The 23865-nt window shown below is 42.6% G+C and overlaps 1 protein-coding gene across 1 annotated transcript; it reads left to right on the forward strand.

Annotated features, from left to right (window-relative positions):
• The first annotated feature begins 2146 nt into the window (after nucleotides 1-2146).
• Nucleotides 2147-23286, forward strand: AKR1A1 (aldo-keto reductase family 1 member A1). Its single transcript, XM_058030442.1, has 9 exons — nucleotides 2147-2251; nucleotides 4490-4585; nucleotides 10823-10942; nucleotides 12672-12823; nucleotides 14764-14959; nucleotides 15542-15741; nucleotides 16769-16841; nucleotides 17775-17861; nucleotides 21388-23286. Exons 2-9 carry the CDS (start codon nucleotides 4496-4498, stop codon nucleotides 21451-21453), a joined length of 984 nt encoding a protein of 327 aa, XP_057886425.1. The 5' UTR covers nucleotides 2147-2251; nucleotides 4490-4495; the 3' UTR covers nucleotides 21454-23286.
• Nucleotides 23287-23865: the final 579 nt, after the last annotated feature.

Consider the following 23865-nt stretch of genomic DNA (forward strand, 5'->3'; position numbering starts at 1 on the left):
CTCCCCACAGCAGTGTAATTGTGCTGTTGTGTTCTGCTAAAACAGCTGCCAGACAGGATCAGCTGGTACCTGATTAGCATGGAGCACCAGAGCCCAGTGCAGGCCTCTCTGCACCCATCCACTCAGACAGGGACACAATAAGTACTTCATCTATCAACCAAGAGGAGCTGGCAGGCCCTGCAGTGCCAGAGCAGTGAAACCACCCAAACTGGGAGCCAAACTAGCTTTCACATCCATCATTTTAATCACAGTATCTCCCATGTATCTTGGTTGGGAATGTGCCCCTGATGTGAAAAACAAATGTCCTGCTGTGTGTAAAAAGAAAGGCAAAGAAACTGGACCTGTTTCAGAACATTACCACACATTTGGGTTTCCATGCATTTGAGAATGGTTTTGTGTAAGAGTATCAAAGATTTCCAGAATAAGATAAACTTAGCTGGAATAGTAATGGATTTGGCAACACTGGGCACGCCCCTGGAGCACACAGCAGAGGCAGTCCCTGCATGCCCTCAAAAGCCAGCGGGTTGGGACACCCCACACACTCCCTGTGGAGTTCATCACTGCATGTGCCAAAAGCCCACCAAGTCCTGAATGTACCAAACCTCCTACGTACACATGGCACTACCAGAGGCACAGTCAGAGTTGAGTCCTGGCCATGTGGGGACAATTTAATTTAATATGTGCAGAAAGTCAGCTGACAAGCCAGCAACATTTATGCACAAGCAGCTGTGCACAATCATTTTAATGAAAACAACTTCATGTAATTAAATAGAAAACACACCTATTAGCTTTCCTTGTTTGAATCAAGTGAAGATTCTATTTCTAGGTCAAAATTGCCTCTTCTCTGCATTTTTTTTCAATTAGCAGGCTATTACTGTATGTTTTGATAACCACTGCTTTTTGATGACAAAATGTTTTAGTCTTCTTTACCTTTTCTCTTTTGCTCCCCTATTACATTACTGGAGGCTGAGGTTTGTTAAAGTTTTCATATGTGAGATTTACATAGTTCAAGAATCTTCTTTCTGCTTGAAGACTGTGGATTTTCAAATGGATCTGATTGCCATGGTCTTCATATAAATAAATCAAACTCAGCAGTGGTTTCTCCCCCTTTATTCCTTCATTTCCTGCTTCCCGTTACTTATAATTGTTGCCTTGTCCTTGCACTTTTCTTCCACTTTCCTTTATTTCATCAAAACAGGCTGTGCAAGAGAAAAATCTGGTAGCATGCATACTCAAGAGATTAATTGACCTTTGTACCTTTAAGCCTCCTGAGCAGCTCGAGTTAGAGCAGCAAAGACAGAATATGCAGCAGATTTATCTCTCTGGAAATAAGTAACAGGCTCTTCAAAGCCACACCAGAGGTATCAATTGTCTTATTTCTGATCTAATCTTCCTCTAAGTTCTGAATCTTTATAAATTGCTTGTAAAGATGGAACCCTGGAGTAAAAGTCAAAGCTGATTATCAGCTTTTAGTTGTGTTTAAGATTGGGTGCACAGTTGATTCTTGGTTACAGGCCAAAGTCTGTTTCAGTGGAAGGCTTTGACTTCCCAGTAGCAGGGCTGTCCCTGGGCCAGCAGTGAGAGCACTCAGCTGAACCAGCCTACTTTAATCTCACTGCTGTCCCGAGCAAACAAGGAAATGAATTCCCGGCCATCTGCAAGGAGCAGAGCCCCAGCCTCCTCGGAAAGTGCGACTTCTCTACACACCTTAGAGCACAAACGCTGAAGCAAAGCGAGTGCAATCAGCCTTTCACTTCCCCTGAATTCCTGTTTAGGTTTGCAAATAAAACTGGGTATATTCGGTCTTCCTACAAGTAGAAAAGGCTTCAAGAGGCCGCGACAAACAGCAGTCGGGGAGATGCAAACCCTTCTTGTCGAATTTATGGGCCAGGGTTATCTTTTGTCGCTTTCCCCCGTGTGGTGCAGCCCATCGCATTTATCTCTTCACCGCTCGGCAGGAGCGGCGAGACTGGGGCTGCCTGAGCTTCCCGACGGGAACCGGGCCGGGGAGATCAGCGGGACAAACCCGATGAGAAACAGGAGCGGGTCGGTGCCGGGGGCCCGATGAGTTACGGAGAGCGGGTCAGGGCCGCTAAACTCCCACTGATGGACTTTCACATTTGAACCCGACAGCGGCAGCCGCGCTGCCCCAGCCCGCGGCCCGGGCCGCGTTCCCGGCGGAAGCGGAAGGGCCGGGCAGCAGCGGGAGCAGCAGCCTCAGTAACGGCGGCAGCAGCGGTCGGTACCGGCGGTGAGTGCGGGAACGCTGCGGGGGCTGCGGGGCCGCCGTATCGGCCCTCCCGCGCCGGGCGGGCCCGCCCTGCGCCGCCCCGATAAGGGGCAGGGGGGCGCGTTCTCTCCCTCTGGGGGTGCCAAAATGCGGAGGGGTTACCCCTGATCTGTGCGGCAGAAGCTGCTCGGTTACAGCGATTTAAGTATTGCTAATATGTACCTGTTTGCATATCTATACATATTAATGGCGTGCATAGCTATGGTTGCTTTGCTGCTGAAGACTCGTTGCTTTAGGTTAAAAATGAGCTGTAGCTGTGGGTTGATGAACCGGGGTAGTTTGCATTACTGTGGTTATTGATGCATCCTCCCAGCCTTACACTGTCCTTGAGTTACTCTGAGCTTTAATCCCTTTATGTGAATGTGGCAGTAGGTTGGTGATGCTAAGCCATAACCATATATTACTTGTCCAGAATTAGTTTGCTTTTATGTTTGTTTTTATCTCTGCTCTTCTAAGAAGCGGTTTTCAGCTTTTTAATGAACTGAATAATTATGGCTAGCATCATAAGTGTGATTCTCCTGAATTCCCTATTTTAGGGAAGAATCTAAGTGGAAAGTACTAATGAGCATATTTTTTTCCAGTGTCTGCCATTCTGATGTGTTCCATTCTTCCAGAGGCTATAGTTCAAATCTCTCTGTGGCGTTAATGTCCAATCCTGAAGCAAGATGGTTCTTAAAAATGTGCTGATGCTAGTTATCGATTAAACGTGTACCTTGTCTTCTGGGCTGAACTCTTACCTTTAAGATGATTGCATAACATGGTTGTGTAAAGCATACAGTTGGTATCTTATTTGTATTATAGACCAAAGTGAATGAAAAAGACTTGCATTTTTAGTTGTGTTGCTTGATGCAAGAAGATGTCTTTATTTAGGCAACTAAATTCAGGTGAACAGCACCCACTTGCATGTAGCTGGCTACAAAATGGCTGTGCGAGTTCAGAATAGAAGAGAATACTGTTGGCACCATCACCCTGTTTTTTCTGACCTCCTACCCCAATAAAACAGATGTACAGCTGCAGTTTGGTTCACCAGTGATTGTCTTCAGCACCAATAGCTGGACTTAGCTCAGTAAAAATCCAGGGCTGTTTGTTCGGTGTAATGATTGCCTTGCACCAGGAGGTGTTGGCCCATTACAATCCTGACAAGAAAGGCACTCAGACTCTAAGGTATAATCTCAAATTATGTTTTTTAGAGCTAACCCTTTAAAGAAAGAGGAGAGTGTTGATAATTGTGCATCCCTTCAGGTGCTGGGAGCCCCAGCTTTGCAGCATTGGGCAGATCTCACACAGCACAGTGTGCAGACCTTGTCCATATAGGTTACCCTATTTTGGTCATTTGAACTGCTGGGGATTCTTTTACAAGAAAACACCTCTATTCATCACTTCTGCTGTCAGACAAAAGGATGCTTGCAGGAGAACTTCCTGCATTTTTAGATAAAGGCAAGGACACATAGGTAGCATAATTGCAGGTACAAAATGCAGACTCCTGTTACAGGTTGCTACTGAGCTTACCCTGCAGCTTGTGCATCCCACAGCACCAGGCTGGGTGTGAAGTGCAGCACAAGATGAGCCTGGACCTACTCAGCTTAACTGTCACAGGGATCCCCAGCCCCTTGGTATACAATGGCCTTCAGGTCAGGATCACTCCAACTGCTCTTGTATGTCCCTCTGAAAAACAAGTGTGCTATCTGGTGTCTGCTATTAAATCTACAAAAGTGTGGCTTGAGAAGCTGAGCAAGAAGTTGAAAGCATAAACTCTGTGTGAACACATCCATCAGCTGGGACCTAATTATGTGAGGAAAACGACAATACTGAGAAGGCAGACCTATTTTGGGATAGTATGCTATGTGGATGCTGAACTCTGAAAGCATCCATTCCTCCTACACAGTCAGATGTAACTAACATTGCATTCTTCCACTCTTGGTTATTTTTGTTGCTTTTTGTTTTTAAACAAATAATGTTCATTATTTTGGATGCAGCAGAGCTTGGGAAGTAACTGAAATCAGCTAGCCAGCTTTGGAGCTCATCCTGAATGCAGTTTCTTTTTAACTGTTTGAGCAGAAACATAGATTGTGAAGATGTTGGGACATGCTGTAAGCCCCTCCTTTGCTGATGAAAAAACTTTGCCACTGTGAGCAGAAAAAGTAAATTGTTGCAACTTAAAGAATTGCTGCAAAACTCTTTGTTCTTTTTACTCTTTAGGCAAAAATGCCTGCAACGTGCGACTTCGTTACACTCCACACCGGGCAGAAGATGCCTCTCGTCGGACTGGGAACTTGGAAAAGTGACCGTGGCCAAGTAAGCAGGGAACAGTAGGATACTGTGCTCTCAACTAGCACGTGTGTTTGTGTTTGTGCACTTTTTCTGAAGGTCCCAGATCTGAGGCCTGGATCCTTTGCTTGAGCTGTTCTAGTCTTGAGTCCACTGAAGTTGAATGTATGTATGTGTGTATTTGAATGTATGTATGTGCCTGACTAAGGCCTAAGACACAAAGATAGCAGATCTTTCCAGAAAGGAAGATCCCTTCAGACTTGTTAGCCCTGGCCTTGGGCAGTGGAGTTCTGGGACATAAACCCAGAAGAAGACCAGTGAATGGTGTTTCTATAACATGGTGCTGGACTCTTCCACTGGCAAGTCCTCAGGCTGCCAGTCTGACCAGACACCCCTCTGGCTTAGGCTGATGACTCAGCAGAAAGCATTATTTTGGGAGGCAGAAACTCAAGTTGTTCTTGTAATAAGTCCTGTTCCAGCTGCCAGCCAATGGTTAGCAGGAAAACAAAGAACTTGCTTGGGTCAGCCTGCTTTCAGAATAAGAAGGCTCATGTATCATTAGACATTCACTCTGCTTCTGAATGCATTGAATTGGCAAACACCACACTTGGAAACAATTCTGTGTGTTACTCCAAACAGTCTGTGGGAATGTTTATGTGCTCCATGGTGTGCCTGCTATTGTAATGCTTCTCCCCTTTGTCTGTCTTTTTGTATCTCTTTCATTTAGTTAAACTATACATTTTTTGGGGAAGAAATTGTATGTACTTCCTGTGAAAGGTAATGCCCACTGCTTGGTGGAATTCCTAGCTGGTATGCAAAGAATTGTGGAATCACAGAATGCTTTGGGTTGGAAGAGACCTTAAAGACCATCTAGTTCCAATTCCCTGCTGTGGGCAGGGAGACCCTTCCACTAGACCGGGTTGCTCAGAGGTCAATCCACCCTGGCCTCAAACATTTCCAGGGATGGGGCATCCACAGCTTCTCTGGGTTATGCACACCACTGCATGTCTGTGCAGTAAATGGATGTCTCACTGCTACTCCTGTGTGAGCTTTAAGATATTTTTTGGAGTATGTTGGATGACATTGTGCTCACGACTGAGAGGGAAAGTTAAAACTCTTCTCAAGATGTGGAATTCTCTTGTGCCAGCTAGAGGAAAAGGTGGGAAACAAGCTAGGAAAATTAAATCTATTCAGAGCCATTTTACTGTGGGCTTTCCTGTCCAAACAGCTGTCAGGACAGTGGATTTGTTGGGAATAGCTGTACTAATGTGGAAGCTGAGTTGGTGTGAGAGCTCAGTCAACCTCTTAAATGAGGAAAAGGGTGAATGTGCAGCTTTGCCACTTAAAACATCAAATGGCAGCTGAATTGAGTTTGTTAACATGCACAAACTTAATGGATGAATTTCTGTGCACTCAAAACAGTTAAATATGCTTTGTCTAAAGCAAATGTCTGAAACTAAACAAGCAAAATATGAATGTGTTGTTTATTCTGTGAATTAATTGTTCTGAGAAACATGTGGCTTTAGAACCAGGACAGATCCTGTTTGTGCATAATTTAAACCTAATTCAGTTGGATTTTGCCATAATCAGCAGTGCTGCTGGCAGCTGAACCCCACACAGGATCCAGCCATGTTCTCTGGGTTTCCTTGGAAGTCACTGGGAGTCACTTCTTTGGAATATCTGCTGTCTTCAAAGACTTCCTTGTAGAATGTATTGAAGGAAAAATCTAGGAAGTGCAGTGGAAAGGGCCAGAGTTACAGAAGTTGCTGCTATTCCTATGGAATAAATGAATTTCTGCTTACCACTTTTGAAAATTCAGGGGCATAGCAGCAATTTGGCAGTGTCCAGATGATTTACCCTTTAAAAGACATGATGTAGTTCAGGGATAACTGCTGTTATGAATTAAAGACTAGGGGCCAAAAACCCAGAGAAGCAGAAGAATTAGCATTGATTAAATTTGCTTTAGCTGTTTCCCAAGTAGAGGTTATTTATCAACAGCTCTTTTGTTCAAGTGCTGCATTAGAAGTAAGTGTGGAAATGGATGGCTTTTAAATTATTTTGGGTAAATATTTTGCAGATTGTAATTCTTTCCCTTGCCAAGCTTGAGTAATTTCTTTATTACTGCTGTTACTGTTCCTGAGTGTAAACAAGCCTTGACTGTGTAGACAGATCTTAGCAGTCCAGTACAAAGGTGTCATTCCAGTCCCAGTTTCCTAGATATTAATAGGGGGAAAATAATTGAATCTAATTCCATGTTGAAAGGATTTTATAGGATTGACACCATATAAAAATAATAGGATGTTTTGTGTTTTACATGATCAAGTGCTAGAAGAGAAATTTGTTTTGCATGTTTCCATAGGAATATGGTGGAGGGCTGTTGAATGGAAGGGAGCACAGTACAGAAGTTTATGAACTGGCAGCATGAATCAGTTCAAAGAGAAATCCATTCAGACAGGAGTATCAAGAATATCAGTACTGTGCTTTTTGATATTACAGCTGGACTAGCTGTAATCCTTTAATGCTTTGTTCTCTTCTCTCAAGTGAGCCATGCTTTCAACCTGGAGGATTGATCCCCACCTGATGAGCAGCCTAACCTGAGTGGCAGAGGCTGGTTCTGTGGGACAGGGAGACACAGGGCTGGTATTTCTGTGTGAAACCTTGGAAAAGCTGAGGAGAGTGCACCTCAGAAAACCAGTCAGACAGGGTGTCTTGTGACAGGATTGCAGCTTCAGGGGAGAATGCTTAGTTCTTGAAATTTGTTAGTACAGAGAATCCTGGTTACAGACGCAAAAAAATTCACTGCTTTTAAGGAAGGGGCTTATATTCAACATTTGAAGGATAAGAGGCAAACCTCTTTATTTTAGGGAACACCACCTTTTAAATTGGCATTATTTATCTCATGGTGTGAATTCCTTTTCAGCCAATTTTAGTGCAATTTTTAGAAACTGTGATATAGCAACACTTGGTTCTGGTCACAGTGCATCTGAACATCACGTGCACTGATTGTGATTGTTTGATTTTTTCCTACTTCCTCTCAGCAAAATAACTGCTGAAATGTGTCAACTTTGCAGGAAGCAGGGGTGGCTGGTCAGAGCCTTTTCTTTCCCAGTAGTATTGAACTGTAAAGAGTGGAAATCTCTTCATAATAGCTTGGGGTTGTGCACAAGAAGCTCCTGGGTCACTTGAACTGTACGTTGCCTGGAAGTATAAAGATGGTTTGTTAGTTTTTTGACCTTGAGAGAACCAAATTGAAGAATTGGAAATCTAGTAATGAATATTATAATTAATGGGGACTTACAGATTGTATCTGAATCTGCCACTGATATTGTGTTCATCCATCTTCAAAAGAAGGTGGGTGACAAGGCCAAATCCCTTACTGGGATGTTTAAATGGGAGTGTAGTTCCTTGGACTTTGCTATGAAGTGAAGGAGAACGAGGCTCCAACTGCAATACCTGTGTCTGTTTTGGGGCAAACCATTTCAAGAAAGGCATGAAACAGCTGATGAGACAGCAGCAACAGAGATGCAAGGTTTGGGAAAGGTGAGTTGCGATGAAAGGGGGAAGCACCTGCATGTGGTCAAGAGAGCTGTGAGAGGAGCTGTGCACTTTGCAAATGAGGGAAAAGCCCTCACAAGGACAAGCTGTGGATTTCATCACTGGGAGGAATGGGATGTGGCATCAGAGCAATCTTTGCCAGTTGTCTAAAAGATTTTGAGAGAAAGCTTTCAAAGCATTGGAATAGACTGTCTGTCACAAGAAGGGCTATGATAAATGTGTGTGGGAGTGGTCTGGATTTTCTCTGCCCAGCTGAGGGCCTTGATGGTAGACTGGAAGATGTCAAAAGATCCATTCAGATGTACTTTTAGTAAGACCTAACTTTTTAGTTCTGTGGGGATGGATTGGTGAGTCCCTTGAGTAATTTGTGTGACTCAACTTGCCTAATGCAAAGTAAACTCACAAATTGCTCCTTTCATAGCAGTATTGACAGGCTAAACTAAAGAATATATGGAAAGTTTGAAGGATCCTTTGGCTATTTGTACTTCACAACAACAAATATCCACAGGCATATCTTCAACTGCCTCTGTTGTGTTTTTGTTCTTTGCCCCCTCCCATGAAATGCATATACCTCTCTAAAGTTAATCTCAAAAATACAGACCTTCTTGTTAAAAAAAGTACTTTTTTAAAACTTACATCTATATGTTATTATTTTTCCCCTCCAAAAATGCCTTTGTTTTTGCATGTTTCCTCTTGATTGTTTGCCTTTTGTGTGGAACAGGAGCTCTCAGTTCACATTGAAATGTCTTAGTAGGCTGGGAATAGCTTACCCAAATACAGATTATTTTTGTCAGCTCCAAACCTTATTTAAATTATCAGTCCCAGTTCTTCAGTGCTAGAAATTTCTCAAAACATGCTGATAAAAAAATACAGCCTCTTGTTGATTGCTTTGCAGAGACATGTTTGGGGTGCTTTATCTCTGTTTTTCTGTGAGTGGTGCCTACTTTCATTTATGGTAAACCTTGTGCCTGTTTGATTAAAAAGAGTATTAATCTGATACAGGAAATAAGGGGTTCCAGACACAGAACATTTTTTTCTGTCCCTCTCCACAAACCTCACCTTTTTGGAGGATAGATACTGAGTCTTAAAAGCCCTTACTATGTCCCAAGTGCTTTCAGAATTACTCTGCCCTTGATTTTGTAGTGACCTGAGAAATGTCTTTGTCAGGTGAAACAAGGACTGTAAGCACCATCCTGCTAGAGAAAGGAAGAGTTCACTGCTGTAATAGAAGTGCTTTGTCATCCTGCCTAAGGGAAACTGAGCTACACTCCAGTTTTCCTCTCAAAATGCCAAAGAATGTAGTCAGAATATCCTGTGTCTGCTTTTACTGCACTACTTGACAAGAAAAACAAATCAAATCCACCAGCAGGAGAGAACTCTCACATTTGATTCTCCATTGCCTTTTGTAGGACTATAAACACCTTTGCTTGGTATTACTAATTTTGTCAGCTTTAAATTGGAAAATGCTGGAACTTTAAATTTTGAATCAAAGTAGCTCTCTAGCCTTTGTCAATATATTTTTATAATCTCATGCCAAGAGAGGTGTGATCTCACTTAACATTTATGGCCCTATTGCATCAAGCCTTATTCAGAGTAATTTACAGTCTCCCACAGTCTTGAGAGACAAGTTAGTGAGGTGCAATGTACAGAAATCACTGTACAGATGGGGTTTATTATTCTTTCTGTAGTATTTCAGAAGGACAGATGTTAGAATGTGTGCTAACTGTCCACTGGAAGTTAAATGTAATAGATGTTACTAAATGGTCATCAGCCTAATGGGAGATGATGATTACACTGGCAACTGTAGTAATTCTTCATTCTTGCACAATCATTTATAGAAAGTCTTTTTTCAAAAGCTCCTTAGGAGTCCTCACAAAGATGCCATTCTGTGTTTTCTTCTGGTTTCTAGACTTGCTCTATATCTGAGGCCCACATGTGAAGACATTTGGTGCTTGTGCTTCATTAGAGCTTTCAAAAGCAGATTTGAAGTAAAGTGCCTTGGTTTCCAAAAACCATTCTGGCTTTTGTGTGAAAATATGGAGCAAGAGTTGTGTTGCTGTTGGCAATACCTTCATTGTCAGCAATGTTGAAAGCAGAATGTAAAGTTGTGAGCATCATCAGGAGCATCCCAGCAGTATGACTTTTGCTGTTGTGCAATTATGAGACAAGAAAGAAAAATGTTCCATAAAAGAGCATTGTCTTGGTAATTAAGTGTGAGTGGTTGAACCAAACTCAAACTGTGGTGATTTTGGAGTTAGAAGCCAGACTCTCTCTTTACTGGGCAAGAGGAAGTATATTCCAAGTTTGACTGATGTTGATTTGTCACTTTGGTCAGAAAAGTTGTCTTCCTAAGCCATGACTTATTTGAAAAGCACTTCTTATAGCTCATTTTTTATTTGAGACAAGTGTAACAACTGTAGTGAAGAGTAGGGATTTGTTCTACCTGGTACATTCTTGCATGCTTGCCCTGTGTGCACGATCCATTTTCTTGCTCCTCTTGGAGTGCCTGCCAGCAGTTTGCTCTTCCCTGCTAAGGACCATGCCACAGAGACTCCCGATCCTGAGTGAGTGTTTGAATCTCATGACCTCATACAAATCTGTGGTTTTTTTGGGGGGTGTTCCTCGCCAGGTCTGTTAGCATTTTTCACCTTTTCCCCAGTGCCACATGGCATTTCAGTGGCTGCATGGGCAGTGTGTTTGTGCTTGCAGGTGAGGGAGGCAGTGAAGCACGCCCTCAGCGTGGGCTATCGCCACATCGACTGCGCAGCCGCCTACGGCAACGAGGCCGAGATCGGGGAGGCCTTCCAGGAGTGCGTGGGGCCCAGCAAGGTGAGAGCACAGGGGCTGCCCTGCCCACTGTGAGCCGTGCCACGGTTACAGCTGTCCCCTGCCAGGGCCACAGTTGTGGCTTTGCCTGCTGGTCTCCCCCAGCTGTTTGCTATTTATCAGGAGAGGGCATGAGAGAGGGCTTTCTCTCCTTAGAACCTCCTGGCTGTCCTGGGGAAGAAAGATTGTCAGGGATATTTGGATGGAAGCTACAAAAAATGCTTGTGGTGGTGTCCTTTTTTCCTCTTCCTGCTCCTTTTCTCCTAACAAAGTATCCCAATTTGGATACTTTGGTGTTGCCAGAATCATTAGTTATAATGTAAAATATTTATATGAAAAGTTACCCTGACTTTCCAGTCTAGCATGCAATGGGGGATAGCCACAGCAAATTTAGGTTTTTTTTATTGACAAAATATCAACTGTAGGTTTTTTGTTATAGATAAAAATAGATAAAAATTCACCACATTTACGAGTGAGTAAATGTGGTGAATTTTAATTTTTTTAAAGAGTGATCACATGTGAAAGGCTCATAAATGTGACTCCAAATCTGCACCTAAGAGTTTAAGGCCTAAGTACAAAGCAATGTGACAGGCATTCCTATGCATGAGCTGAGGTGGAATCTTAAATTTATTCCCTGAAGGGGCCAAAAGGATAACCTGTACAGCCTCACAGCCCATGGAAAGGAAGTTTTCATGTTCTTGCTTTCCTGCTGCTCTTGCCTTGGCTTTAGGGCAATCTCTTTGTTATGTGCATGAGAGAGGCTGTTTTCAGCTCCCCAGGGATTCCTCCCTGTTAGGTGTGGTAACAATGGGAAGCATTTTGTTCAGTTCATATTAGCTAGCTGACTTAGAACTAGAATTTGAATCAAAATTCTTTTAAAAAGCATTTTTAAATATCTTCCTTTTAAACAACATCCTTGTGTGAAAACACAGAGATAATTGAATGGTTGGAAGAGAGAAATTAACGAATTAATAATTCCAAATTCTTCAAAATAGACTTGACTGAAGTTTTATCAGACATGAGACAGGGAGAAGCCTCCTTTCTGATGGAATTCTGTGCTTCTTTTTGCACAGTGTGATCTCTCTTTTGCATTTGATACTTTTACCAGTTCTCCATTGTTTTATTTCTGGTTCTTACCCTTCCAACACAGGGTAGAGCTCTCTGGTTTTAGTGTGTTCCTTCCACAGCCTAGGAACTCCAGTGCAGAGGTTTGGGGAATCTTCTGATTATTTTCCCACGCTCTTTCTACAAGAAGCAATCTTGGTTTATAGCATGTGATGAGTAAAGTAAGTTAGCTGGTTGAGCCTGGAAAATGTGAATTGTTAAATGGAAATTTGAAAATTTACATATGAATAAGCTGAGTAATCTTTCTTTTGGCCACATCACACTTAGTAATGGCTTGAACCCTTGAATTGGAAGGTTTGGAAGAGTGAGTATGTGAAAAGAAATTTTTTTGTTTTTCAAGGCTTCTAATTGCTAAAGTATTTAATATACTTTAAGACTTGCCACTGTGTGTATTTTTCTGGTGCTTCTTCATCCAGTATATTTTTGAAAGGTTTCATTTTTAGGTTCCATGTGTTACCTTTTTTTTTTAAAAAAAAAAAAACAACCACAAAACATTACAAACCACAAAACTTCAGTTGTTCTCTTTGTTTTAAAACAAATTGGAGAATTGTTGCAATTCTCTTTCTGAACTTGCTCCTTTTATTATACTCTCCTTCCTTTCTTGAAGGTTATTAAAAGGGAGGACCTGTTTGTAACATCAAAGCTCTGGAATACCAAGCACCACCCAGAAGATGTAGAGCCAGCACTGAGGAAAACACTTGGAGATATGAAACTGGATTACCTGGACCTGTACCTCATGCACTGGCCTCATGCCTTTGAGTAAGTCCTAGATGCAGAGGGCACAGAATGCAGAAACACCAGTTTTACATAAGTGGCTCATATTATATCCTGAGGTTGTTCTTTCTGAGCTGTGAATTCCTTCCTGTTTATGTTGCCTGCAAGGTGTTTTTTGGCGTTTAAAGTTTAAAACAGTGTGGTGTCTTCATCTAGGCACTGGAGAAGTGTAGCAGCTGTTCTTGGTTCTGCCATTGGCCTACCTGGTAACCTTGAGAAAATACCAGAACTGCTTTGTGCTTTAGTTCTACTGATCTGTAGAATGGGAATGAAGTGCTTCATAAAGACAACCCTTTTCACTTGTAGTTATTAACTCTACTGGAGTGGACAAGCACACACAATATTGTGGTGGTATCTGTATGAGGTGCAAGTGAACTGTCTTCTTATGACACAAATTGCAGTAATTCTATGATTTGAGAAAATAAGAGACAAGCAAGCTTTCCAGTTAAGTGTTAAATGCACTTATCCTACAATCCCATGAGAAGCACAGTTCCATACTCTATTTCCTTGTAGATGTGGAAGTAGTTGTTTCCCCACCCAACTACAATCAACAAAAAGGCAGGAGGAATAAATCTCCTTGCCAAAGGTTTGAATGGAGTCTTCACTCAAGCCCTTTCAGTTTAAGAGGCCTCTGTTCTGCAAATCTGGGAATGTTTTTTCTCCTTCTTGTCATATGAACTGAATTTCATACACGAATGATAACTGAATGTCATACACTAATGATAAGATGCAAGATGCTCAAAGTATAAATATATTCCTCAGCACGACAGAATGAGGAAGTGTTTTTCACTAAAACTGGTCTGGAGGAAGAGCTTGTAAAAATTCCTTCTGTGCAACAGGTTTGCTTTTCAATTGCTTGAAAAAACCACCCCATCAGACATTATTTGATAATGGCATGTAATACAAATAATAATGTATGTTTAGATAGTACTAATATTTAAATTTAGATTGTACTGTGACACTGTTGACAAAACTGGTGGTGTAATAAAGCAGTTTCATTTCTTTTCTCATTGGAAACAGTATACTCTGCAGTTTTCCATTATTTCTATGTAACTGTTTTAATGTATGCTTATTTATAATGTCAGTTTCATTGGGAGGCTGAGCTAAGGAATGTTATTTACCGAAAAATGAAAACAGACTTCCAGATGAAAATCACAGTGCCTTTAGGTCTTGAAAATTACTCTCTTCTGACTTGGGAGCTCATAAGGCTTTCAGAGTTATTTTTGGTTCTAGATTTACCAGTGACATGAAGAACCATCTCCCCTTGTCCCCATGTACTGCCATTTCTCACACCATTCACTGCTGAGCTAGAGCACTGTAACAGTCTCATTGTTGAGCTAGCAGAGTCCTGTGTGAATTATGGTGATATATATATATTTTTTTTTAATGTGTTGACTAATTGGAAGGAAACACACCCAACCTATAAACAACATGTGCATGTTAAGGCTTCTGGGAGAATCTGTGCTTGTATTGAGTAGTGACACAGCTACAGAATCCAGAGGGAGTGGGAAGGCCAGTATCCTTTGAATACAGTTTCTCCTAGACAGCTCTTAAACCCAGGTCCCTGTGGTAGCAACTCCAAGCTGCCCTCTGAATTGCTGCTCCATAAATCAGCTGTTTTATGGGGATCAAAGTGTGCCAAGAGCTGCTGCTTTGTGTACAGTGGTTTATCAGTTCTCTGTAGTCATTGCTGTATAGGTGAGTACTTCAAAGTGCTGTGTAACAACTTTATGTAGGAAAGACTGTGTTGTGTAATAACTGCTTATAGGTTAAGTCATGTAATGGAATGGAACAGATTCATTCAGTTTGTACTCTGTCCTTCAAACTATGTAGAAACTTATAAGACTACTGTGAGGAAGGTTTCTCTGAGTGAAGAACTAAAATAATTGGGTGCGTGTACTTACACTCCACCTTTGTTGCTGCAGACGAGGGGACAATCCCTTCCCAAAGAATCCCGACAACACAATGCGTTACGACTACATTGATTACAAGGAGACCTGGAAGGCTATGGAGAAACTGGTGGAGAAAGGTCTTGTGAAAGCCATTGGGCTGTCAAACTTCAACAGTCGGCAGATCGATGATGTGCTAAGTGTGGCTACTGTGAAGCCAGCTGTGCTCCAGGTAAGGTGGATAAAGGCAACAAATACCTTTCCTGTTTGTCCATAAGAGTGACGAATTTGCTAACCAATGTCGTGTGTTTAGCACAAGAGGTGCAGCTTCTTATTTTCAGGGAAGAATATAGCCAGCTCTGCAGGAGCAGGCACACAGAGGCTGTCTTTCCAGACAGATTGGAAAAGAAGTCTACATCCATGTTCAGTGGGCATTTATACCTGCTTAGATGAACAGGTCTTTGGAAGAGTTAATCTTCCATGTGAAGGACAGTTTAGTCTGCAAAAAGGAAAGATTGTGAGGGAGTAATTGAATCCCTACTGCATAGAAATTCCTTGCTTGTTGGATGATCTGTTTGGTACCAAGGGAAAGTCCAGCACCAAGCTTAGGTGATCTGTTCTTTGTTTCCTATAAGCTTTCTCCTGGTAGTGACTTGAGTTACTAAGGTTAACTTAAACCTTATCCTCATAAAGTTTTCTGGAATCTGGAATGAACTTCGGTGATATGTTTGGTTCTTTTGTGCTTGACTTCCTGTTTGTTTCATTGTATGTTGATATCTGTTCTGTAGCCACTCACTGTGGGTCATTTTAACAGGTGGAATGCCATCCTTACCTAGCTCAGAACGAGCTGATTGCTCACTGCCAGAAGCGAGGGCTGGTGGTCACTGCCTACAGTCCCCTTGGCTCTCCAGATCGCATGTGGAAACACCCGGATGAGCCTGTGCTGCTAGAGGAACCTGGGGTCCAAAAAATTGCTGAAAAATACAGCAAATCACCTGCACAGATTGTTCTCAGGTACAGAATAACTGTGAGAGAGGTGGTGTTTGGGACCCAGCCTTCAGTCAAGCAAAACGTACAAGCTAGAAGGAGTCTACTTAAAGTGTGTCAGGAAGGAGTTAAAATCACAGGGAGTGTCAAAAGCAAACCCCACTTGGTGCTTGTTTTACAAAAGTGGTAGAGTTGGTCCTGTCTTAGGGCAGGTAAGCTAGATCAGAGGGGTCCATTCAGGGCCTGGATCCATGTCTGAGATAGTTCACATGGACTGTTGCCATGGCTGGGACAGTACCTTTTCTGCTGGGAAATAGCAGTAGGACAATTGAGGCATCAGTGTACCACATCTGAGTGTTCCCCACTGAATTTGCATCTGGCTGGTTCCCTGAAGCCTCTAGTGCTTGCTGCTGCACTCAGGTGGGCTCCCAGGAAGAGGGGCTGAGGAAAAGACTTGCCTCCTTTGCACTGAAGAACTATTTGCTGTTTTGTTTTTATATAGCCAGGTACTGGGTATTAGAAAACAAGGTGACTGAGTGATACCCAGAATGTATTCGGCGCCTTGTAAACTAAAACTGGATTTCTATCCTCATTTTTCTTGACTGGCTTTGTATCCATCAGTGTCTCTACCACAGTCTTGGGCAGTAGCACGTTACCCAGAAAGCTGAATGTGTTCAAGATTTTGTGCTGAAGCCACTAGACAGGCACTTTAGGGATCTGGGTTTTCATTTAGTTTCTGAGTGGTTGTCAGGTTAGAACTTGCTTAAAATGCCTAAGCATGCTTTTCTTAATGTTTCTTGGGCTTTTAGCTTAAAGCAGTTGAAACTTGGGTGCTTAATTAATCAGAGACGTGCCCCTCTCTGATTATTTCAGTTGTTACTGTCTTGCTTTAGCTTGGGTACACCAGGTCCTAATACAATATTGTGTCACTCCTGTGGAGATTTTCATCTCACAGAAGTGGCATCTCTGCTGCCAGAGATTATTACTCAACCAAAAGAAATACTTATTGTCCTTGGATGCATGCACAGACAAAGCCTCTCACCTCCTCTTGCAGGTGGCAAGTGCAGCGTAAAGTGGTTGTCATTCCCAAGAGTGTCACTCCTGCTCGCATTCAGCAGAATCTGCAGGTAAGCTGAAATGGAGGAGAGGAGTTTCAGAAAAGCCCTTTCCCTGTGAGTAATTGCTGTGCTGTCCTACAACTTGCAGAGCAGCAAGCTGAGGCACTTGGTTCATACTTGTTCATCAATGTATGCACATGCTGAGCAGGGAGGGTAAAGATGCTTTTTCAAAACAAAGGATGTGTTTTAAGCAACTCAGTGTGTGTGTGCAACGTGCACATGCACAGTCTTGTTATCAGAAGGTAAAGAATGTACTTTGTGGAGGTCTAAATGAAAAATCTGTACTTGAATTTTTTTGAGACGCAAATTTATTGAAATAGGGAGTCTTCCAACTATGCTCAGTGACTCTTATTTATGAGTAATAGTTGTTCTATCCTGCAAGTGAGGACTGGTGAGTACTTCTCCAGAAAACTGCCATTCTAATGATGCTGAAGGGGTAAGTGTGGTTCACTTCTGCTCTGAAGTAGAGACTTCAGAAATGATTTGAAAACCCTGACTTTAAATAATCTTGAGGGATGTTTCTGAATCACCTCCTGGGATCTTTTTTCATAAAGATTGGCTGGTTACTTACTTGTTTTTAAGTAAAAAGTTGTTCATGTAACTGTTACACACATTAATCCGAATTCTGGCATGTAGTGTGCTGCCAGAAATCTCAACAAATTCCTATAAATTCTGCAGTTGCTCGAGGTTTAGATCTACATGGAAGCAGAATATTTATTGAATAGGCAGCACTTAGTGTGACAAACTGCTTTCTACCTTAGTGACAGAGCACTGTGCAGTACCAGTGTAAGCTTAGAGCTGGAAGGTGTGTGAACAGCTCAGACTTTAAGCCTTTGCTTTGGTGTTTGCTATGAGTTTAATTGCAATTTCACATTTATTAGCAGAAAACAAACTGATAGCAACCTGTGGTTATTGAGTAAAGCCTCTGGCTTTTGTTCTCAGGTGTTTGACTTCAGCCTCACAGAAGAGGAGATGAGCCACATTGGAAACCTGAATAAAAACTGGCGTTACATCGTGCCAATGATTACGGTAAATTTCTTGTGTTTCTAATAGTTTTCATTATGTGCATATGGCCACCACTTGGGATTTTTACAGTTTTCTTTCTTTAGGGTTCCCATCAGAACTACTGACTCATAAGAACACTGCATCTTCTTAGGGTATCTAAGATGAAACAATTTTTCAAAAGCTGGGTACAGAAAAGGCAGCTTGTTGAAAACTTTTGTCCTCTGTTTTGGACATGGGTGGCTCTCTCTTGAGTTCTCATTACTGACTCCCATGGGTCTTTAAGTCAGAGTCCCATCTTCAAATCTCACCAAACTCCTGCTGATTTGTTCTTCTAAGTCCAAGCAGGCTAAGCTCCATGGCATTCCTCCAGAAGTACTCCTTGTGCCAGCTGTCACTGTCTGCTTTGCACCATAAACCTCTAAGATCAGTGAAGACTCAGGGTGCTGCTGCTTCTCCACATCCGTGGTGGAAGTCACATCAGGGAATTCATCCCCTTCCCTCTGCTGCACCTCCCCCTTTTCAGAATCTGTTGTAATGAGCTTTCTCCAATGTAAGGAGTTTGGATTAGGCTCTTCTATTTTTCTTTCATTAGCTGCAGCATCTTTTAGCATCAGTAATTCACTGTGTCACATGAACCCTTACCTCACGTGCTAGCAGATGCCAGTTTGTTTTTAGAGAAGCTGCTGCATTGTAAGCATTGAAGTCCCCTTGGTCTTTGCTTTATTACATGAAAGGAACTAAACTTGTTCCTTTTCCCTCATTGCAAAATGCCAAGTCAATGCCTTCTTATCTCCTGTCTTTATAGTGTTTCTCATTTCTTCTTGTCCTGCTTCTGACTTTAAAACAGAAAGCTGTTGCTGTTCCCTGGTGCATCCCTGGCCAGGATATGGCAACTGTAACAAGTTGCTGTAGTTGTGCTCTAATGAATCTGAAGTGATTTATCCCTTCTCTGCCATACACTACATGTACAGATACAGGAAATCTCAGCAAATTTGGGAGCTGTCAGGCATAGCCTGGCCTCTTCAGTGCTTTGCCTGTAAATTAGACTTCAGTAGTGGCTGCTGGCTGTAGGAATTCCTTGGGGAAAGCTTTTCTCCAGGATTTATCATTGTGGGTTTTTTGAATACTTGAGAGCATATCAGTGACCAGCCCAAGTTAGAAAAGAAGCTGTGAATGTGTGGGAATGATTGTCTCATATCAAGGGTAGATACATGTTACAGCTTTCACTGTTTGTCATGCTTACATGAGCCTCAAGGCCATCCTTTTAACTGTACATGTGCATAAATATAAACCTTCACATCCCTGCAGCCAAAATTCTCTCTGTGTTTATGGATCAGGAGTCTGTACACCAAACAAGCAGCTTAGCTGCTGATCTGTGAGAATGGGGTAGTGACAAGCACATCTGCTGCTGACAATATGTTTCTTTCAAGTGTTTTGCTACTTATGCTGCAAACAAAGTTGTTTTGTTAATGAAACTGCAAAATACATTAAAATGTATTTTAAGCCTGGCTTGAATGAGCCAGGGATAATTCATGTGCTTTTGTTACCTGGGAGACCTGATCAGATCACAGGGATTCACAAAGGAGAGATGAAATAAGAAGTTCAAAGTGGCAGCCCATCCAGCTTGAGAAGGGTGAATGTGATGCAGCTGGGCTTCAAAGATATTGCCATATTGTCAGATAATGAGACAGGAAGAAGCAAGATGAGTGGAGTTAAATCACAGCTCTGTAGCTCTAAGATCTCTAATAGAACCTTTTGTCTCCTGCCCATCCCTTCTGGGCTTATTGGAAAGAATTTTCATCAACTGTGAATTAAAATTCCTGTCTAACCTTTCATGCCTATCTCTGCTATGAATCTTAGTGTCTGGATTTCAAAGTGTGATATGACAGTGACAAGAGAGCTCCTATCATAACTGATGAGGCAGTTCTTCTTGGCTTTGCTTCATTGATCTATAGGCACAAGTTCTTAAAACTGTGCCACTCTCTTCCTCATTGTGTGTGTTTAAAGCCTTAGGGGAGGCTATTACACTGCATGTAGACAATTAAGGTTGCTTTATACTTTTAACTGTTCCTTATCTGGGTAGAGTTTGGAAGTTACCTTGCACCAATCTGAAATCCAAACCTTTGGAAACATAATTGGCCAAGGAATATACATAAGTGAAACTTAAATGATTGTCAGGCCAGGAGAGGAGGAATGTAGTGAGCACATAATGATCTGTTTTTAAAAGTTAGCTACTGTTGACCTGCAGGTGTGTTCATTGCTGATTTTATCCCCCCATTTCTCTCACATTCCTGGAGTAGACTGGAGTCAGTGATGTGAAACATTGCTTCTGGCAGCTGCTGTCTTGGCCTGCTGTGAACAAGAATTCTTGCCTGTTCTTTGTGGACAAATATGCAGGGGGACAGAACTGGGGGGAGAGTGAAGAATATGAATTCTAGGAACATGAGGCAGCTGTTGGCTTTCAAGAGAACTTGAGGAAAGCTGAAGCTGCTGTGACACTTCTGTCCTGTTTTAAGGATTGCCTTCAGCTGAGAGCCTCATTGCAGGTCTGTTTTAATCGGAGCGTTAGTCAAATGTTGCACGGTGACATCTCCGTTCTGTGCTCTGCAGTGCCCCCAGGTGACTCCTTTCATTTAAACAGCTCATTGCAGGAATTCCAGTCCCTTTGAAAGGCACGTTTTGTATTCAAAGCTAATGGGACACTTGCTAGTGGATACTTGGTTTGGAAGTCCCTGTGATTTCCTCTGTGCTCATAGCATTTTGAGTGATCACTGCCATCACGTTTTATATGTATAAAATCAAGGATTTCTCTAATATAACTTTTACTGAGGCATTAGTTGTTTAACTTAAGTTTTGGCTGGATGGTGCTTGCCTGACATGTGGGGAGGTGTGTGCTGTGGGCCAGTGCTGCACCCAGACTTCCCCAAAAGTTACAGATGAGGTTTTACCTCAGCCACACAGAAGTTGGGGGTGTTGCAATGGACTTGGTGCAACAGAAATAAATGCAAGTGGGATGTAGGAACTGAGACTTCTGCAGGGCCATGTCTGATTTTGGGCCAGCCCAAGCCTCTGGTTATCTGTGAATATTGGTTTCAGTGCTCCCATTTTACAGCTGGATAAGTTGGTCTTCTGTGGAAATGTTCCTAAAAGGAGTTCAGTGACACTTTTAATGCCTCAGTAAATGGCCCTGAACAAGCCTCTCAATGTGTTTCATCTTTATCTCTAAAATTGGCAGCCCAGCATTTCTCTATCATGGAAACATGGACAAAGGCTCCAACTCCAATAAAGTGTTTGAAGTGTGCATGTTACAGCACTTAGTAACACCTACAAGGCACAAGGCTTTTAAGTACCCTTAGTCTAATTCTTCAAGTCTCTGCAGTGAGACACTCTTGCTCTAGGCTACAGAAGTGTCTTTTCTTTCAAGAAAAGCTAAGAGGACCCAGATTTCTGGGATACAAAGTTTTAGAAATCTAAATCATGGAGAACTTGAAACTGTGAGTAAGATTGGATTGTATCTTTCTGACTTGAGTCTGTCTTGTTCATTTCACAGGTGGATGGAAAGCTTGTAGCCAGAGATGCTGGACACCCCCACTACCCCTTCAATGACCCCTATTAACTACTGGAAAATAAGGTGTTAAAGTAATGCTCCAGTAATTGCCTTTCCACAGAGTAATTGTTGCCACGATTTTTTGACAGTTGCCACTGTCCAAATTAAACCTTCCTTCCCAAGGGGGTTTTCCTACAATGTACTACTTCTAATCCACCTCCTGCCTGGAGATCCTGTAGCTTCTGTTCCAAAGTTTGTGGATTTATCACAATGACTGCTGGCTGGCTCCTGGAGGCATCAGATCTTTCGGAGATTAGATAAAGAGTGAAGGAGTCTAAGTCAAGTTCCAAACACGTCGTTATCAGACAAGGGCATTACTTTGGTTCCTACTGTGAAACGGTTTTGAAACCTCCAGTTACTACCATGATGAGGGAAAAAAAGGGTCAAGGTGTGAAAGTTTTTTAAGGCTAAAGAATTGCTCAGCCATCAACTTTGATATCTTTCTTAATAATTTTTTACAGAGGGAATAAAGTGAAAGGTGCTACAATTGCACTATGTCCATAAACCATTCATTAAAACCAAGTAATCAGCCATGCCCAGTGCTTTTATCCACTTCATAGTACTTTTGGGACCTAGAGTTGTCAATTTTCCCTTTCTTTTAATTTGCCTGTAGATTTGAGCAGAATAAAAGCAGACCCTGGAGCAGGCCTTCAGGGCAATTCTATCTCTTGCTTGTCACAGTGCTGAGTTTCAGCTCTGACAGCAGCTCTGATCCTATCACAAAAACCACAAGAACTTTTCAGCAAGTCTTGCAGAAAAACATCCTGCTTTTCCCGTGAAGCTGTCCAGTGTTTCTTTACCAAAGACATCCATTTTGAGTTCTGGAAGGTCACAAAATTAGTTCCTAATTGTACAATAAGACTGAAGACCTTTCAGAGCTCCCAATGTTTTAAATGTTGCATTTTTGGCTGCTGCCAAAAAATGTCTTTGGTTGATGCTGAGGAGAGCTGCTCCTGTCTCCTGCTGTACCACTGAGCTGCTGGTAACTCGGGGTGAGTCGTTTGCCTTTTGTGCCTGTTTTCCTACTGGCCATGTCTCTGTGTTCCCCTGGCAGGGACTAATTTGCTGAGTGCTGATGCACCCTTGGAACTCTAAGTACAGTTTTCTTTTGTGTCAGTCTCTTAAGGAATTGCTGGTCATCTGAGCACAAAGGGCATGAGGTGTTAGCACCTACCTGTGCTGTGGTGGTGACACTTTCTGTGGCCTTAGAAACATCAACACTTTATTTTTCTCTACCTGTTAAATAGCATTAATTTTTTTTCCCCATAGTAGTAGCAAGCAATTAGAAAAATAGTATTGTATATCAAATAGTTCAAAAGTTAAAGAATTAGACACTTTAATTTGGATACCCTCATTTGCAATAGGCTTATAGCAGATCTATGCATTCATTTTGAGTGTAAAGCCTTCTCAGGTAATTCCTGCCCTGGGCCTCACAGTGTGCAGCTGAACTGCAAAAAAAAAAAAAAAAAAAAAAAAAAAAAAAAGAGTGACACCCATTTATCACTCCTTGTAAACCGCAGGCAAAATTTCAGGAACTGCTGGTCCTTTGTAAAATGTTTCCGAATTCCTGATGAATTTGCCTCAGTGCAGGAAGCCACCTCATTTAGGATTCTTTACCAGACTGGACATTTTATCCTAAGGAAAATTAAATTCTTGTTGGTTTCTTTAATTGTTCCACTCAAACATGGTGACTTTGAATACGGTTCTTGTAGCAATCATTAGGTAAGCAATTGTACTTTGAAGGCACTCTGCAGACTGCAGTCATCCTGCCAAGGACAGTGGTTTTTCTTGCTTGTTTCACTTGCATGTTTGCTTGTTTAAATAAATTCTGTACCCATTGTATGACTTTGTGACTTTTTCCCTCCCTCAAATCAAGGCCCCAATTAACTTTCTCCAGTTATTTCTCTGAGCAAGAGTACCTAATTGGGCTGGGAGAATTCCCAAGAAAAGCACGTGAGTTCTGTAACTCTGTGAACCCCACACTTCCCAGCTCTGTTCCTGCAGGGAGGGACAAAGCAGGGTTGAAGCTGGAAAACTTTTACCTTGAAATAGCAGAGCCTGGAGGTCTCGGTGGTGGGCTGTGTTGTGACAGGGCGGCGGCCATATCAGCCCTGCCTGCTCGTGTGTTCATGTCTCAGGGGAGAGCCGAGCATCTGCGTTAGCTGGGCAGACACCCGGGCTCTGTTCGCCTGGGCCGGGGTGCCAGAGCCTCGCGGGCCCCAGCCGGGGCTGAGGGGGTCCCACAGCCGGCCTGAGGGAGCGGGACTGCACCTCCCGGCATGCCCCGCGGGACCCCACCTCCCTCTCCGGCACTACATTTCCCAGCGTGCCCCGCGCGGCGGCGCCCCCGGCGTCCCGCGGCGGGGCGGGCGCGCAGCGTGCCGGGAGCGGTAGTCCCCCTGCGGCGCGCGCGCGCCGCCA

The sequence above is a fragment of the Melospiza georgiana genome, chromosome 9, assembly GCF_028018845.1.
Source record: "Melospiza georgiana isolate bMelGeo1 chromosome 9, bMelGeo1.pri, whole genome shotgun sequence".
Lineage (NCBI taxonomy): Eukaryota > Metazoa > Chordata > Aves > Passeriformes > Passerellidae > Melospiza > Melospiza georgiana.